General features: G+C 38.7%; 1 protein-coding gene across 2 annotated transcripts; it reads left to right on the top strand.

Annotated features, from left to right (window-relative positions):
* The first annotated feature begins 7,691 nt into the window (after window positions 1-7,691).
* On the top strand, window positions 7,692-17,129 carry LOC103903996 (regulator of G-protein signaling 18). Of its 2 annotated transcripts, none has more exons than XM_009285318.2 (5): window positions 7,692-8,008; window positions 8,691-8,792; window positions 12,349-12,410; window positions 13,463-13,629; window positions 16,103-17,129. In XM_009285318.2, exons 1-5 carry the CDS (start codon window positions 7,890-7,892, stop codon window positions 16,355-16,357), a joined length of 705 nt encoding a protein of 234 aa, XP_009283593.1. In that variant the 5' UTR covers window positions 7,692-7,889; the 3' UTR covers window positions 16,358-17,129. The 2 variants fall into 2 exon arrangements, with proteins under 2 accessions (XP_009283593.1, XP_009283592.1); XM_009285317.2 differs by having other exon boundaries at window positions 12,346-12,410.
* Window positions 17,130-18,098: the final 969 nt, after the last annotated feature.

The raw sequence follows: 18,098 nt of genomic DNA, 5'->3' as shown, positions 1-18,098 counted from the left end.
TGATTCTATGATTCTATTTTTTTCGCGTGGAGCGGAGCCGTCCGCGCCGCCATGTCGTGGCCGGTGCATGCCGGGAGGTGGAGTCTCGCTGCGGCCCTTTCCCGCCCGGCAGAGCTTTCACCGGCGTTCCCGTCAGCAAACGTGACCCCGCAGCCCAAGCCACTCTGTGTGTCGTGCTCCTAAATGACACCTGGCGGCCCACTGCTGTGGCGGAGGCTAAGGCTCTGCCCCTCGGTGGGCCCTGGCGGGGAGCCGAGGCCGTCGCCACGCCTCAGCCTGTGCCCTGCACTGGAAACGGGCCTGGCAAGCCCAGGAGCTGTGTTTCCTGGGAAAAAAAAACAACTAACTGCTTTCACCGGAGAACCTCCGAGGCAAAACATTTGCAAAAGATCAGACTATTTTACTGATTTTTTTTTAGTCCTTAAAAATGTATTATTCTGTATATTGCTACTCCAAACTGAACCAAACCAAAGCAAGCCACCCCTCAGCTGGGCCACATCAAGACAAACCCCAGCGTTAGGTGGGAAGGAAGGAAGGAAGGTGCCAGCAGCAAGGGGATGCATGCAGCTCTCGCACACAGCTCTCTTGGATTCGGGATGCTGATTTCCAAGCAGGGCTGTTCATGTCCCCTTTTTTGAAGGAAAGGAGAAAGGACATGTCAGAATTTTTCCAACAGAGGGAGCACCGGGACAGCTGTGGCCATTGCACTGTCATCCCCATCACCTGAGGTGCCTTATTTTGGTGCTGGAAGACCTGGACACCTGTACGGCTATTCTCACCTTCCATCCTCTGGGGAAGATACATCAACACTGTCAGAAGTGGGGCATAATTTGGTCATCAGAAAAGCAAAGATTTCAATCTTGGAAAGCGGGGGGGGAAGTCTTAGCCTCAATGACAATCTCTAAAGTTAGGAGTTGAAAGGCGCTTGTGGATCAAGCAAAAGTCTGCAGAGGGGGGGGGGGGGGGGGGGAAGTCTTAGCCTCAATGACAATCTCTAAAGTTAGGAGTTGAAAGGCGCTTGTGGATCAAGCAAAGCAGTCTGCAGACCTTCCCTAGGAATTACACAAAATGACTTGTGGTCACTGCAAATTGGAATGGAAATTACTTCGTACGTGCCACAAGGACACATTTCAGACTAACAGTGTCTATCCTCAGGCAATCTAGGCTGATTGGCAACAGATGAAATGCAACATTGGTATTAGTTTTGGTGACCACAGAAATATCAAAATTATTACAAAGTTTTATGTTTATCAAATTGGCAGTGTAACCTGATAAATGATCACCTGTTTTTACTCAAAAGAGAGACTAGAATAGCTTGCTTCCTGCTGTGCATACCGAAAGTGCAAATACCACATTTCCTCCGGTTTGAGGAAGTATTTTTGGCAAGCTTTGCAAAACTTATTCCAGTTATTCTAGCTGTGACAGAGAAACTCGGATGAGAAAGACAGGAGCAGCAGATTGGACCTGATGAGAATCAGGTTTAGATGCTGGTGTGAAAACCAGAAGTCGCCAAGGTCAACGTTTGCCAAAGTTAAGGACTGTGTCAAATCGAAACCGTAATAATGAAGCACGTCATGACTCGGGCTAAAACCCAGAAACACTCAAGAAATGGATAGTGCCCAAATGGCAAGGCCTTTCGTCACAAACATGATGGCAAGGGTGGAATCCATAAAATCCATACTGCTGCCTAGAGTCCACAATGAAGAGTGGGTTCAATTCTTTCTTACGTTGCTGCTCACATCTGCTGCGACCCACAATGTCTCAGATCTTGGCCAGATCATGTAGTCTCCAATCCAACACAACAAATTCATCAGATTAATTTCAGTCATGCAAGAAATCTTAATGTATGCATAAGTACTTTACTAGAGCAGAGCTTTATCTGTACTATGCCTGAAGCTTTTCTGAAGGCTAACTAAGATTCACAGCCCTCTGCATATTACTGTGTTGGGTAACCAGGAAGCTTTTCTTGAGGGTTCTTGCAAATCTGAAGAAGAAATTGGATGCCAGTTTTGGGAAAGCTGGTGTTACCCTGATGCTTGATAACTGAAGACTTTTGTTAGATATTCTGGTATTAGCTAAGAAGAGGAGAGACTATGACTGGCTGGTGAACACTGACAATGAGCATCGCTGCCTTGAAGCCAGCCTCCTCATAAGAGAAGATTTATAACAGACTGGGAGGAGGGAAAGGAAACTACTACTACAAAACTTTCATCATCTAGGAAATAAAACTGACCCAACTTATATTTTAGAATACAGCTTTTCTTGATCCCCAAAAAATAATTGAACCTTCCTGAAAAATTTTTCAGTCATTCTGAAAATTGCATACTCATTCAAATTTGACCTGGCATTATTACTAAGTTTTATCTAATTTTAGTGGTGAACTTCTTTAGGTAACTACTGAAGAGAAAAATCAAAGTAACTGGTAGCATTAAAATCTTCAGATGCTGTCTTCTTTTGATAGACTTTGAAGATAATATATATTCATATACATATAAATTTATATATTTATATACATATATATTTATATATTTAGTGAAGACTGAGACACTAATTTTTCAATTTTTTGGTACCAATTTTTTTACTGCTCTGATGAGCAATCCACCATACTACTTTGTAAACCCTAGGACTATTTACATCATCTAAATCAGGACATCAGAACAATGCACTACCAGGAAGAAGTAACAATGAATAAAACATAATAACATATAAGCTGAAGAAAGTATTATTGCAGAAATCTTAGCTGTGCTTTAAATAGGCAGAACTAGGTATATCTGTATCAGTGCTATATTTTACTGAGGGAGTACATGATGCAACACTGCAGCCATCAAGGGCGGCTTTACAGTAGAACCTGAGCTCTTAGGTCCTGCCTAATTTCATCCTAAATACTTAGGTGTGACCTTCAAAACCTGTTTTGAGTGCTCTCCCAGCCCTGGGGTAGCCCTCTTCCCTGCAGAGCTGCCTTTTTAATGTGAAATGCTCCTTACGGCTTCCCTAGTTCTGCATTGGGAGGTTTGACAATGCCTGCCCTAGTAGTTCAACCTGTGCTGCAGCATCTCTGAGATATTTCCGAATCAACTGACTGGAGGAGCAGAGGGAGGACATGCCTGACATCCAACACGAGGGCTCTGCTTAAACCACACAGTAGTTCGGTGATAGTGGACTCAGTTCTGATGTAAAACACATTTTATTCTCTTGTCTGCTGTAGGGAGTTTGATCTTACGGCTAATATTCAGTGGGCCAGGAGTCACAGCCCTCTTGCATGACTAAGCGATAGTCTCTCCATTGTGCGCTCCCACACCTGTCACAGAAGGAACAGAAAATGCTCAGCCCGATACTTGCTGTTGCTTGCACTGTTAGCATGGATTAATAAAGTCTTTCTCTTGGAAAAAAAGCAGGTTATCATGTGAGGAATCCCTCTGGGTTTCTGTAAGACGGAAATAAATCCAGTAGTGCGTAACTCAGTAGGATATTTTGGGCAGGATTTAGAGTACATTCCTGCCTTCAACATTTCCTGTGAATACCACACTAAAAAAACATGTTTTAAAATGTGTGCGAGAGTCCTAGGTGAACAATTCCGGAAGCTGGTCATTAAAACGCAACTGTCTAATGAGCACTGATGTCATTGCTATACACTTGTGGAGAGCTAGTTGTAAACACCGAGTGGTTCCACTGAGAAACCAGCTTCCTGTAGATTAATTGTGACAGTGATGTATGTAACATGTAAATAGAACTAATCAGAGATGCCGGCCATATAACCATGGGGCAGGCAGGAAATGAATACAGCTGAGAACTCTGCAGACTCACTTTCTTATTTTGGCCTTTCAAAAGACTAAATAAATGAATTTAGTTTAGCACAGATGTAAACATTTTCCACAGCAGAAGTTCTGCAGAAACTACAGAGATTCCTAAGCCTGCTCCAAGCTTGAGTTTTCATCACAGATGCCTTACAAAATTCTTTTGAGATCCCTGGCTGACAGGACCTACAGACCCCGAATGTAAATCCTGTTGTCAGTGATCCATATCTGAAGCAATGCAATTTTGTTTCCTTCCTTTTAAACAGCAGCAACAAAAGAGGGTTTTATAATGTGAACTGTGTAGGCGTTACAATGCTTCTCTTCCACTAACTCTGAAGTGTCCCACATGCCAAGTTCCTCCACTAGGATGAATCTTTTAAGGTGCACCGCTAAATAAATTCACTGAATTAGCAGACTGCAAGCTCCTCTACTTAAGATTTACAATAAAACTATTTTCCTTTTGTACTGCTTCATGAAGCAAAAATCATTTTTTATCTGAAGAGAAACAAAACAACCATATGTCGGATCATGTTATTAAACTGTAGGTCCAATTATGGTTTCCAATAAGGAATAAACATAAATATTGAGAAGTGATAAATTGTTAAGAAGTTACTGAAAAGCAGAATTATTTATTAAAGCCAAATTGATTCAAAACATGTAATTTTAATTTTCAACTCTTCAAACCCCTGTACAGGAAAGAGAAAGATGGAAATACATCTTTTCAGCCCATGCTCTTCAGTGAAGTTTCTTTCCATGCTTATTCTTCACAGGACAGTAAAGAGACTGTGTTGCTTTTTTTTTCTTCCCACAAAGATGAATGTCACTTCCCTTCAGCAGAAACTAAAACAAACATAACCCCACAAAAGCCATACTGGTAAAATTGGGTTTGAATAAGAACAATGGTGGAGCTGGGTTGTGGAGGAGCCCGGGCAGTGCTAGAACATGAGCATGGACTTGAAGGAGGCAAAGTTTACACTTACCTGGCCAGTAAGAAAAATAGCTTGGAGAGAGATGCGGTGGGATTACTAACAAAGGAGAACTTCTCATTGTGCTCTAGTTCTTTGTGCTGAGCTGAACCACTCAGTCAGGGCTTCACTTCTATTCAGCTGAACTGAAAGTCTGAATCTTTCAGTGCTTACCTTTAAAAAAGAAGTATGACATATTCAGTGTATAATACAATGTCCTTATTGCTAATGGTATCAGTCCATTTTTCTTTCACAGAGGGCAGCTATTGGTTCTACACAAGTCAAGCATGACTTGATCATCAGCTGTGGTAGGACCTTATCAAACACTAACAGAAGCCAGTGCAGACACTTTTCAACCGAAGAAGAGGCCCAAAGAGATCAGGACATCACCTCAAGGAACTTCCTGCACTTTATGATCTATTCAATTTTGCTTTGTTGTCACATAAAGATTGTTTTGAAAATACATATTCTATTCATCCAACTATGAAAGCTCTTGAAAAATGTATTTATTCTTTTCTACAAGTAATAAATCATTAAGTCGATATTGTTCTCACTTTGCAGAGATGATCTTGATTTGAGGGCTTAAAAATCACTAGCCTCCTTCCCAAAATATTTGTGAATACGTTTCAGTGGTTAGAGAAATGGTTGGGAATCAAGGCATTTAGTTCTTATCCCAAATTTCTTTGGAGCTTTCTAGGTCTCTAGTTATGTCATCAACATAATATTCTGGGTCTGCTTTTTCTGGCTTAAAATAACTTACTCATTTTTCTATATCATCATCTTGCAGTATACAAAACAGCCCAGAAGCATTTATAGGGTCATTAATACTGTTGCTATAACTACTGTAGCCTGCAGTGCAAAACAGAAATACTTAGCACCAGCACCATCACTGACAAAACACAGGCTGACTTTGATGCAATTTGGCTACTTCAGGGCCTGGATTTAATATTAGCTTTCTATTAATGGAAAAAAAAAGGGGGGGGGGGGGGAAGAGATTGTTTGTAATTGTTCCCTTCTTCCCCGTCCCCTCCCCTCCCCCAAAAAAATTTCCAGATGAATTCTCAGGAGATGCACAGCACATTGCTGCATTTGGGACTGATGCTATTGTCACAGTATAGTACAGTAATATTTCAAGCATCTGAGAGATAACACCCATTGCTTTAGAGTCATTTAAGAGTGGATTGGACAAGCCATTCAGACATACGCTGGGGAGAGCCCATCGTTGGTGGGTGCCGAAAGAGATGACAAAACAGGTCATTTCCGTCTATAAGTTACATGGTGTAGTGGCAAGGCCACCATAATTCACTTTCTGAGTGACGTTTCATGCTACAAATCTTTTCAAAATCAGCTTACATGAACTGTTGAGGTTACAGTTAACATTTTTCAGGAACTGAAATCACCAGGTAATAAAATTATGGCAGATGAACACAGACAGTATTATATACACATAATAGGTGGGAAAAAAGCTCACGTGACTACCACTGTTGTGGAAAAGTGAAATAAAATCATGCATTCTATATATATTTACTTATTTGTAAAAGGCAGACTATATTATTAAAGACAGGTATGGTTAAAGCTAGTTTAAAATAAGCAAGATGTGATATATAAGCCTACTCTGAAACTGCAAATGCAATTTAAAACCATAATCCTGCTTCTTAAAGGTCCTTGGGTCACAAAAGGCAGTTTTGTACTGAATATTTCCCATTCAGTCTGATCTTAAAATTTGTATCACACATGTAATACACGTGAGTTTTCTTTCATTTTTTCTCTCTCTCAAAAAAAATCACAATAGATAACATCTTTTTTGTTATGTTTCAGGAATTTGGAGTCCCAGCAGAGATTTCTTTTTTACTTCTTTTGAGTATTAGTACCTCCCGTCCTTCTCAGCTCTGCAAGCCACAAGGAAAAGGCCATGGTGGGACTCTCACCAGAACTTACCCATGTTGTGCAGAACTGGACAAATTCTGGGAAGGTGACGAGGTCATGTCTTCTCCCCAAGGCTCGGTGTCTTACCTGAACATTCAAAACAAGGCATTGGCATTAAAAAAAAAGGAGGACTATATAATTCTTAATCAATTAGCTACTGCATAATTTTTAATTTTTTCCGGCCCCTCATTCAGCTAACACTGAAGAGGTTTCTTTGGTAGACATAGTGTTCCTATGACATCTCCAACACAAATTGTACTTAAGAATGAGAAACTTGACATCAAGCTCATATGTGAAGAGGTAATTTATGCTGATCAGCGTAAAAAATTAATACATTTTTACATTATGCAAACTGAAATGAGAAATTTTTGGTTATTTGCTGTCAAAATAAAAAAAAAAATGACGAGTTTTTGTGCTGAACTAAAGACTTTTTATCCTGGCTGGGAGATTGTAAATGAAAGTAAGGCCACAGATACAAAAGATAAAGGAGGAGCTTTAAGTGGACAAACTTGAACTTAGAAGTAGGTGCTCGTCATTTCTGAAAAATGGTGCAAAAATTAAAATCTCCACTTACAAAATATCAACCACAGCTTCATCTGGCTCTTGCAGGAGACTCTGAGAAACGCCGAGTTTCAGGTTAGCATACTGTAGATAGAACTGATTTTGTGTCCAGCATATGGCACCTGAGGCTGTAGAGGGCAGTTTAAGGTCAGTTAGAAGTTCTTCTAAGAGCTTAAGACAATGTTGTACGTTATTTTATGCAAAATTATTCTCACTAAAGTTAATTTTAGCGAAACTATGTACACTTCTTACAAGTGTTTGGGGGAAAATTATGGCGTCACCTTAAGTCTAGTAAAATAGCAAGTTCCACAAGCAGAAACCCAGGAGTTGCTCTCTGCTGATAGCTGTGTTTGGATGATCAACGGCCATTTTGCGCAGTTGCACTCTCACTTCCCTAAATGACGACTGTAAAACCAGAACTCTACTTAAAGCCCCGTGTATGCACAGCTGCAGTGGCAGTGAAGGTGGAGCACCTCCTTCTTCCCACTACCTGCTCTGGAAACTGCTCAGCAGCCAATTGGGGGCAACCCAGCCCGATACAGAATGTGAGAGCCCTCCTGAGCATGTCAGTTACACCAGATGCAACTGCTGTAAGGAAGTAAAAGAAACATTTTCTGAAACTGGGAAGCTTTTTCAGAGGAAGATGGAGAACCCACTTCTTCTATTCCCCCAACTAAACATTTCTGCTTCAAAGGATAAATCCTATTACAAAGTCATGAAATCAACAAATAAAGAAGAGCCACATAAAGGAAGCAAGCCTGGGTAAGTTTTAAGGTCACGCTGACACTCCGAGTGTTCTGTTTATGTAGAGGATTCTTCTAACATAGCTTGTGGGTACGAATTTAGGGCACAGATTGTTTTATTTTTGACTTACATATATGAAAACTCATGAACTGCAATCTTAGGAATTGTATACATAAAATATTAATTCATCGTGGAAATATTTTTTAAGAACAAGAAACAAATCAAATCATAAACTAAGAAAATAGGAAAGGGAGGTTTCAAGCATTTCTGAGAAATGCTTCTTTAAAGCCTGAATATGATCTGGGAAAGTTTCTTTTTAAAAATGTCAAATGACAGGAAGCAATACTTCCTTTTTCTTTGCGAAACATTAAAAGTAGAAGATGCTGAGCCAACTGTTTATGTTCTCTAATGTGAAATTTCACCCCCTCATCTTTAAAATAAATGAAAAAGATACTGAAAATGAAAAAAAAATTCCATTTCTCTTTGCCAGTGCTTCGTATATAAATTTGTGCTAAGCTATAAAGAAAAAAATCACTAATGTGAATAATATATGTAGGAGAAATAACATCAACAGTACTATAAGTGAACATAGAGGGATCTATGATGCAGAAGCAGAGATATTAGTCAAAGGAAATGTTTGAGGGGAAAAAAACCAACTTTCAACAAGGTTGCTTGAAAAGCTACCCTAATTCTGTTGTAGAGCTAAGCAGAAGAGAAATAGGCTGAGCCTTCTCCTGCAGAAATCTGAATTCCATGAAGGTGATCGTCTTGGTAGACCTGGAAACATGACAAAAGCAGCAAGGTAAGCATTACAAAAGACTGAGTCGATGGGGATTCCTTTCAGGAAGTGCCTGTGTGACTCAGAAAGTTTCCGGCGTTTGTGTGTGTGCATTCAGACTTGGCAGAGAATAACGCTTTCAAGATCTATTTAATTTAAAGGTTAGCAAACTAACCAAGGCATACAAACACTATAGAATTATCTGGTATGCATCAAGGTAACTCATCACTAGTGTTCTCACACCACTAAGTGTAGACTGGTCTCCATACACTTGCAGATATGTTTAAACCTTTACTCATGCCAACAGCATTTTTATTAGTCCACTGACTATACTGAGCAAGCATCAACTCAGAAATGTAGCTGACAAATTACTGCTTACAGGGAAATCATACAGCTCCTTGGAAAGCAGGTTTTCCAAAGAATTCTGTGATGTACAAATGCCAGATGCATGTCAAATACTAAATTCATAGTTCCTCAATAATTGCAGTAATTGTTTGAACACTCTTGTCTCCAAAATTCAGATACTGATGTTTAAACACTGTTGTAGTATTGTCCCTGTTATACTATTTCTTATAAAGATGCAGGATAAAATCTTGGTTTTGTTGACTTCAATAAGCGCTTAGTTCCTGCTTCAATGGGGTACCAAGATCTCACCGATATATAAAGAATTGCATTTGTAGGTCTTGACTAAAAAGAAGGAATGCGTAAAGTACTGCAACTCCACGGCCTAAAAATTTGCCGCCCCTTTCTTCCATCACAGATCACTGCAGAACACTTCAATGCTTCCTGTGTTCTTTTGTCTTGTTAAGCTTAATATACCTTGTTTAAGCAGTTACTGTCTTTGGGACGAAGATGCCTGCTTTGACCAGAACTGCTTCTACAAGCCCTTACTAGTTGTGAACACATGGTAGAAATTGTATAAAGGCCCAAACTCTGTTTCTAGAACCCACTAAAAAGCGGTGAAGAAGTGGGTGTCTAAACACTTGTACCTATGCATCTGGATAATTAGGCAATGTTTGTTGCTCACATGTCCAAATATCATGCCCATCCAAATGATAGGGTGTACTCATGATCTGCAAGACTTTCCAGTCCACGCTCGTGGGGGATTTCATTACTTTCTTTTTCTCTCTCTCTCTCTCTTTCTTGTTTTGCTGCTGGTGGAAGCCTTGATTCAATGGTTTTACAGTTCACTCAGAAATGCAAGACATTGCAATGATGAACAAAGGTAAAACGGTGCTGAGAACACCCTTTTTCCGTTTCTCGGTTCCAGACATGCAAAACCATGCTAAGATTACATCTAAAAAGAGAAAGCACAGCCTCCATGCCACCTGTATGTAGACAGTATTGGGTGGCTGATTACCCCTCGGTATTTCATACAAAGTACACAGCCATCGATGCATTCTTATAATCTGTGAAAAGACACTTTCAGAGGCAGATACAATAGCAATAAATAATTCTCCGAAGAATTTCCCCCTTTTAACAGACTATCAGTTCCTCGCTTAGCCAACTGCCTTTTACCACATTACTCTCAGCCAGGTGCCTGACTAACAGGGATTCTGCTGTTCTTCTTGTAGAGAAGAGAAACTGGTAGATTTTTGCTGAGCTTTCTCTATCTATAGATCAGAGAGGGAGAGAGGTGTAGATTATTTTTGGCAAAAATGAAAAAACCCCAAAACTCTTTTTCAAATAATAAAGTGAGATAATAGTTTGAGATTTATTAAGTTATTTACTTAGTTTTTATTATTTCCATTCTTCACACAGAGATACTAACTAACATAAGTAGAAAGATAATTTAATGAAACACTGCAGATGGACAGCGTGGTGATAGTGGAAGTGCCTGTGACCTGTTAATTAGTTTTTTCTCGTCTTTAGAAAGCAGCAAAGCTGAACAAATCTTGGTTTCTGTCTATTATTGCAGCAACTCATTGCTGCACCCGGGTCTTGGGGATCTGTGAGGCTACTGGGTTAATGCAGTTTCTGAAAGAAAACCAGAAATTCACACTAAGAGTTTCCAAACCCAGCAAAGAACGTCTCCAGTGTTCCGTGCAGTTGTGGACTGCGTATGTTGTGTGAAGTCATCAGGGTTTATCTTTCACTATGACCAAATTAATTTCTGTAGCTATAGGAACGCACTGTTCCCAGACTTACAAGTCCACACGGTTCAGAGAACTGCACTTTTTGTACTTCTCATAACTAAAAAACTCTGTAAGGGTGTGAGGTCTCATTTTCCCTGACTCCAGAATCCCCTTACTTTACTGGGCTATGCTCATTTCTTGAATTTCAGTTCTCCAGCATTTGTACCTCTCAAGAGCTGTTTGTCTCTCCCTAGTTAAAATTTCATTCCTATAAGCAATGACTTCAGCTAGGAGACATGTGACACCTATTAAAATAAAATAAAATAAATCCTCCTTTTAGTTTTCTGCAAAACCAAGATCATTACTGGCTTAAATTCCTTCCCAAGGTGATTGGAATTTCCTTTCATCTAAACTTCATGTGCCTACAGATTTTGCCAAGGGAACCCAAACTATGTGAATCAGGCAACAGAACGGCAAGCCTCCACGAGGAAGGGGGAATCATATTCAAGAAGTGTTCAGTCCTTAAGAAGTTGTTCTAACCAACTAATCCTGGACAAATTGCTTACTGATACTTTCAGTGTACTGTGCTTTGCCCTCGAATGAAAATGGTTCTAAATACTAATATTCATAAAGTACCTGATAAAAATTGACTTCACCTTCAGGCTTGGAACTTAAGTCCTAGTCCTAGCATGATACAGTTCATCTCCGGGCTTACTCCAGTTCTGGTCTACTAAAGATCAAAGTACTGCCCAGGTGTGCATTCAGGGTTAATCTATACAAAACCAAAAAAGGGTTTCTCCAAAATTGTATTTGCGTGAATGAAGTAGGCTGTTCTTTTTTCCTTTCTGCATTGCTCTCTAGGGCAGAATATTTGAAATCAAAGTAAAGTACGTGCAGCTTGACATATTTGATGAAGAATACATGGAGTTTTATAAATGGAGCACAGTATCTCAGAATAACATGACATTTGAAATATGTTTGTGGTAAACAAATCTGTTTACGTGTGCTATTACCCTACAAGACTATCACCTAAACCATATCGCTTCAACTTTGTCTTCAGGCTACAGAATTTCCTGTATTTCATTAAAAATAGACTGGTAACACAGCCTCAGACCGAGTGCATTCAAAACCACATATCTGCAAGAGTATTTTTTAAGTTTAAATAGGTGACTGACCTGGTTCCCTTAGGAGTTTTACCATACTGCATGATCTCAGTTCCCTTAAAGATCAGTAGCGCAACACAAACACCGAAGAGAAAAATCTCTGCTCTGATGCTTTTTAAACAGGGGAAAAAAGTACAACTCTGCAGGAAGAATGTCAGAAAAAAACTAAACCAAATGTTTCTGGAGTCCCTAAGAGAATGAGCTCCTTTAGTAATGTGATCTAATCAAAGGCTTTGTGAAACAGTCCTGAGCAATAATGGTAACAGATAACATATGTTACAACAGCTTCATAAATACACAGTATGCACAATTCTTCAAAACCACTTTCTGTTTCTTAAGCAGTGTGTCTCCTGAAGAAGCAGTGAAATGGGGAGAATCTTTTGACAAACTGCTTTCTGAGAAAGGTTAGTAGTTTTTTCCTCTCCGTGCAGACTGTTAGGAGGGAAAATTGATGGAAAATGATGGAAAATTTTAAAATCCAGTTGTGCACATTGAAGTGCAGACCTGGCAGTTACCTAAACTAGGTATGATGAGTCATTTATAGCAGCGTGTGTTTCTGCTCTCCTCATATGCTTAGGCTATAGCATGCTGTCAACTACTGAAAATAGTTGAAAATAACTTTTAAATTTTGTATTTTATTGAACCGAGTAATATGACAGCAAAGAGTTCCTTCAATAAACAGTAGAATTTCATTTGAATATTGCTCAAATATTCCTGACTGCAAGACCAAACCTTAAAAATGAAAACATGTTCTATGTACTTAAGAAAAGACTTTGTCACTTCTGAATACAGTTTGTTTCTAAAACAGTGATAGGATGAAAGCTGGCTGTCATTTGAAAGGGCCTGTTACTTACATAATTATCAAGTGCACATATGTCCCTCCTTCCATTTTAGAGGGACACACGTATGATCCAGCTACAGTGCGGACACTATGTCCTTTTCAAATCTGTTCCTTGAACAGCTGACATCAATACGATTGCATTACTTCCACAGATTAAGCATACTTGGGAAAGAAAATACCTTCAGCATAATAACAATAGGATAAAGCAAATTGTAAAGATGCTAAAAGCCATTCATTTTAAATTGTTACCGGAGAACAGTCTACTTCAAATACTGTTTCGGTCAACCTAAATTGATATTCAGCCGGAATAAAGTCCATCACTTCCACATACTTCCACATGTTTTGATTGCTTCTGTTTCTAAATTCACGAGATCTCGGTAGTGGATTTTTACAGATGCTGAGAATTCTGTAATGGGAGTTACAGCACTCAGGATCATAATGAAAGAACTGCACTTATTTTAAAACCTTAATGTATTTTAAAATAGTTATCTACAATGTGATGTAATTCAAAGGGAGTACAACCTGTGCAAGTACCTTGCACAGACTGTGTGAAAAGAGTAACTGTCTGATAAGGATATTTTTTTTTTTAATGCAACTCAACATTCCCTTCTGTAGCTGGGTTGGATGCCTTTACGAAGTTTCTGAAAACTGAATTCAGTGAGGAGAACATCGAGTTCTGGATAGCTTGCGAGGATTACAAGAAAAGCAAAACTGCACATGAACTTTTGCCAAAAGCTAAGGCCATTTATGAAACATTCATACAGAAAGATGCTCCAAAAGAGGTACAGTAAAAATGTTCTTCATCGTACACAGTATTATTTGACACAACTGCATCTGAAGAAATCTGCTTTTAAGGAGTGCATGCCCAGAAGCAGGGGCAACAGTTAATCATGTAGTCACTGACGTAAGAAGGCTGTATCTTAAGTGTCAAAGCTCTGGAAGGAAGTCTGGAAGCAACTGCATAGATTATTCTCACTGTCCTCCATGCTCCTTTCAATACCCCCTCCCTGTTACTCTTCTAAGTGTAGAGCATGAATTTAAATGTTGTATCACGGGAATCAGAGATTCCTAGTGATCTGTAAAGCCAGAATATATATACACATATACAGGGTATATTTAAGAAAAAATAGTGATGTTAAATGTTAAAGCTGCAATGAGACATACCAGCTAGCATTTGTGAAAAAGTATTATCTGTCTTTATTTAAAGCTACCTCCAGAACAACAGATTTATTCTCCATATTAAATTATTACATAACTGAGATTCAGAAGCTTTTATTTTAAATAAGGCAAAAGACTACTAAAAGAGACTAGGTGAAACTATTGAATTAAACATATCCTTTAAAATAATAATTATGTTTTAAGCATGGACTTTTCTTGATTGACCCCTCCCCCCTTTCCACCCCCCATGCTCTAATTGCATATTCTTGGTATGTTACTGTCAGCCCATACACAAAAATACATTGATATGTCAATCCTCACCAACACTGAAGCCTTTTTATATTACTATAATAGTGCAAAAAGTTTTTATATTTACGATTTCTTCATGTTACTGAAGTGTGTTATAAAGGATTCATAAATGAGCAAAAGGAATATTTTTTGCCTGCTCTAGAAAGGAGATTAACAGGTTGGGAGATGATGAACTCTCACTGAAATCACAGTCAGCCTCTTCAATAGGTCTTTTGGGCTTACAATTTCCTGTAATTCTGTCAGGTTTGAGCAGATCAAATATGTTACTTGCCCAATGCTCCTTTTCCCCTGTATTCTTTTTTATTTATTTGTCAGAATAGCAAAAGTTAAATACTAACTGTTACTTCCCTGTAACAAGGGGGAAAAAGGTGTAATTCTCATTTTAAGAGAAGGATTGCAAAATGGTGCAATTTCCACCTGTAATTCCCATAGATTATTTTTAAGATTCAGATCTGCTTTTCCTAGGAAAAGTCTACTTGCAAAGACTTGGGTCTCTTTTTATTTTTTTCCCTGCTGCATGTCTTTGGGGTTGGCCTTACATAAAAAGAAACCCCCTGAGTTGTTTGAGGTAGAACCTGTCATTGCCAATTGATCAATACTTGAGCAGTTATGATAGGGCATCAAGCACTGATACTGTCAATGCTTATGAGACTGACATAAGCGAAAAGATGAGCAGGAGGAAAGCTAGGGAGGGGGCAGGGTGTGGAAGTCGTACTTTGACTAATAGTTAACGTAATGATTTTTTTATCTGTCATACTTTTGATTTGGTGCACGTAGTGGGGGTGCTGTTCTTCACCTTAAGCAGCTGGCTTTGGTGAGACTTCCTTCCTGGGGTTCAGCTGAGCAGCTGAGACCAGCCAACAGCATCTCATTTCCGAGCACGCAGCTCTGGAACTTGCGTCTTCTCTCTGACTAACTTCTTGTCCAGCAGAGCTCTTTTACACACAAATTTCGGAGCGTACCATTTGATAGGATCGCAAAAATCTTACATTTGATGTGTGGACCATTTTATCATCATTAATTGCCCTTCAGTTCTTAGATCCAAATTATTTGTTTTAACTAGCTTTATGGAAATGACAGGTGTGTCTCAGTGAGAAAAAAGAAGCATATCATAGAAGTCACTTTTTGACTGGATCAACAATTTTTTTAGTATATTCTATCTTATTTTTCAAAATAGCATGCTTAAATCAGTGCCTGACACTTCAATAAAATTCTCATACTAGTGCAATCTTCCGAGGATGAATGCAACGGCACATGGAATAAGTGATCATTTTGATATGTTTTTCCCACCTAAAGCCTCCAGAAACCCTTTAAAATAATATTTATATTTTAATTATTAGAGTTTTTTCACCTTCCTACTACCAAAACTCTACAGAGAAACCAGAAATTTTAAATATTCACTAACATAGTCTAATGAGACAAAGTTCTACATGAATCCTAAATGAGAATGGAGGGAGTTTTGTATTAGTCTGGTGTTGCAAAGCCTGACAGCTGCAACTATACGAAGTTGACGGTTAGAAAGTTACTTTTAGTCAAACATCAAACTTTATTTTCTATTTTACCAGTTTTCCATTGTACCAATGACACGTCTGTGAAGACTTTCTGACAGCCATTACTGAACATGAACATACTAACTAATTCTGTGGTATTCATATCCCCTTCTATCAGGGATTCAAGGTCCTCTTCTCAGAAGAGACTTTCACCAAAGTATAGTATCATTGCTATGGATAATAACACAGGAAATGCATGAACGTACATTAAAGAAATACACTTTTCCTCATTCTCCAGGTGAATTTGGACTTTCAAACCAAAGAAGTCACAAGTCAGAATATTGAACATCCCATCATCACCACCTTTGATGCAGCACAAAACACAGTCTACAGGCTGATGGAGCAAGACAGCTACCCACGCTTCCTAAGATCTGATCCTTATTTAAATTTGGTTAAGGGGAGAAATCCCAGTCGTCCTACCCTTAGGAGACGATCACGGTCTTTTACTGTCAGTGATTTCCAGGGTGTACGACCAGACTTTACCGTTTGGTAACAGGGAAACTCAACCCTCAAATTCTAGCTATTGCAGCACCTCGTATGTGTTTTAAAATCCAAATCCTTAGCAGGCGTAAATGAGTGGAAAGCAAAGTCACATGCACTTACACCAGGTCAGAGTTCTGTGGCCAGTGATTAATCTCATTTATTATAGAGAAGTAGGCAACGTATTGGCAAGACATATAATGTAAAGTTTTCATACAGTATTTTTTTTTCAACTCAAGCAAGAGCTGTAATCATATTTGGAGGAGAAATTTGAGGTTCCTGCATAAAAGTGTTGTATAAAATGCCATTTGATAATATCCACCATGTATCCTGGACCTGTATTATTTAGGACAGAGTTTCATCACGGTTAGAATCTATATACCTAGCCTTTGCACATATTTATGTTTCTGCAGTATTTCCTACACTAAGCACAGAGTATTTGTGGTATTTTCTCATACTGCAAAACACATAGGAACATTATTAGGTATAATGTAAAGTTACATGGATTTTAACTACAGCCACTGCGTAATTCAAATTTAGCTATTGCATATTTTAAGAGGAACATAAGAATACCTATTTAATTTTTTGATGTATATTTTGTACTGTTTTCTTATTACATATGTTTACTCTCTGTATTTAAGTTATGCTGTATAGATTAGCTTTGCCTTCAAATACTTGTATGCTATTTTTTTGCAACCAAATGAGCAGCAACAAAGGGCCAAGAATGCTATTTTAACACAATGTGTGTCATTAAATATCAGGTCATGTGTATGTGTATATATATATATAAGATATTTCTACTTTTATTTGTAAATATTCATGTTATACCAACTTTGTTACTAAACTTTGTTCTAAATTTGTTCTGCCTTTTATTCTGAAAAAGAATCTGAAAATTAACAGCTCTTGGACTCATGTAGAATAACCTTCCGTTCTACCGGTCATTAATATAGTCTCTATGGTTATAGAGGAGGAAGGAGAAATCTCCCCTTTTATTTCTTTACTAGTGAAGTCACGCATATCCTTTTCATAGTCAGTATACATAGTTATCTTGTCCTTTGCTTTCAGAATTGATGCAGACATACCTTGAAGCATGGGTCAATTCTTAAAACCTTAAACATTGGTTCAGCTTAGCAAGTGCCTGCAGGATTTAGTTGTAACTCTGACTTGTATATTCAGTCGCTTTGCGTGGAATTTAAGCTTTCTCCCTTTTCTTCCCCTTTCTGTAAGTGGTCAAAGTGAAGAGGTGGAGTTCCTGAGGATGGGACTTTATGTTCATTACTAATTCAGGATATGTATGAGCTGCTTGATCTGAGGGTTTCTGTGTCTGCTTTACTAACTTCCAATAAATCTGAAGTGATCTACTTAAAAAGTTGTCAGGATTCAGTTTATCACTAGTACATTGATGAGTAAACCATGAAGACTTCACTTCACTTATAGTTCAATACTAGCTGTAATCATTACCATTTCAATCAACAGTGTTACTGTGCACAGAGACCCAAACTCACCAGGAACGCTGCTGAGCCGCAGTGACCTGGGAACCATCTCCAAGCTCTTACCTTTACCTGGGGAATAGACAGGAAACACATTTGTAATGATGAGGAGTATGATCCTTGCTGGTTTATTCCGTTATCCTTCCCTGATCCCAAAACTCCAGGCACATGCTATTTCTAACTGTGTAAGCGGTCAGAACCCGAGCACAATGATTCAGGAATACATCAAATGTTTTTAGTAGCGCTGATACTGTATTTCAGTCT

Source organism: Aptenodytes forsteri, unplaced genomic scaffold, assembly GCF_000699145.1.
Source record: "Aptenodytes forsteri isolate BGI_AS27 unplaced genomic scaffold, ASM69914v1 Scaffold104, whole genome shotgun sequence".
NCBI lineage: Eukaryota > Metazoa > Chordata > Aves > Sphenisciformes > Spheniscidae > Aptenodytes > Aptenodytes forsteri.
The sequence above is the reverse complement of the archived record's forward strand: the minus strand, read 5'-3'. Positions and strand labels throughout refer to the sequence as shown.

Coding starts and splice junctions, on each gene's coding strand:
- LOC103903996 (XM_009285317.2), top strand. CDS start 7,890: ATGGAGAACCCACTTCTTCTATTCCCCCAACTAAACATTTCTGCTTCA. Junction 8,009..8,690: donor CATAAAGGAAGCAAGCCTGG/GTAAGTTTTAAG, acceptor ATTCTGTTGTAG/AGCTAAGCAGAAGAGAAATA. Junction 8,793..12,345: donor AACATGACAAAAGCAGCAAG/GTAAGCATTACA, acceptor CTGTTTCTTAAG/CAGTGTGTCTCCTGAAGAAG.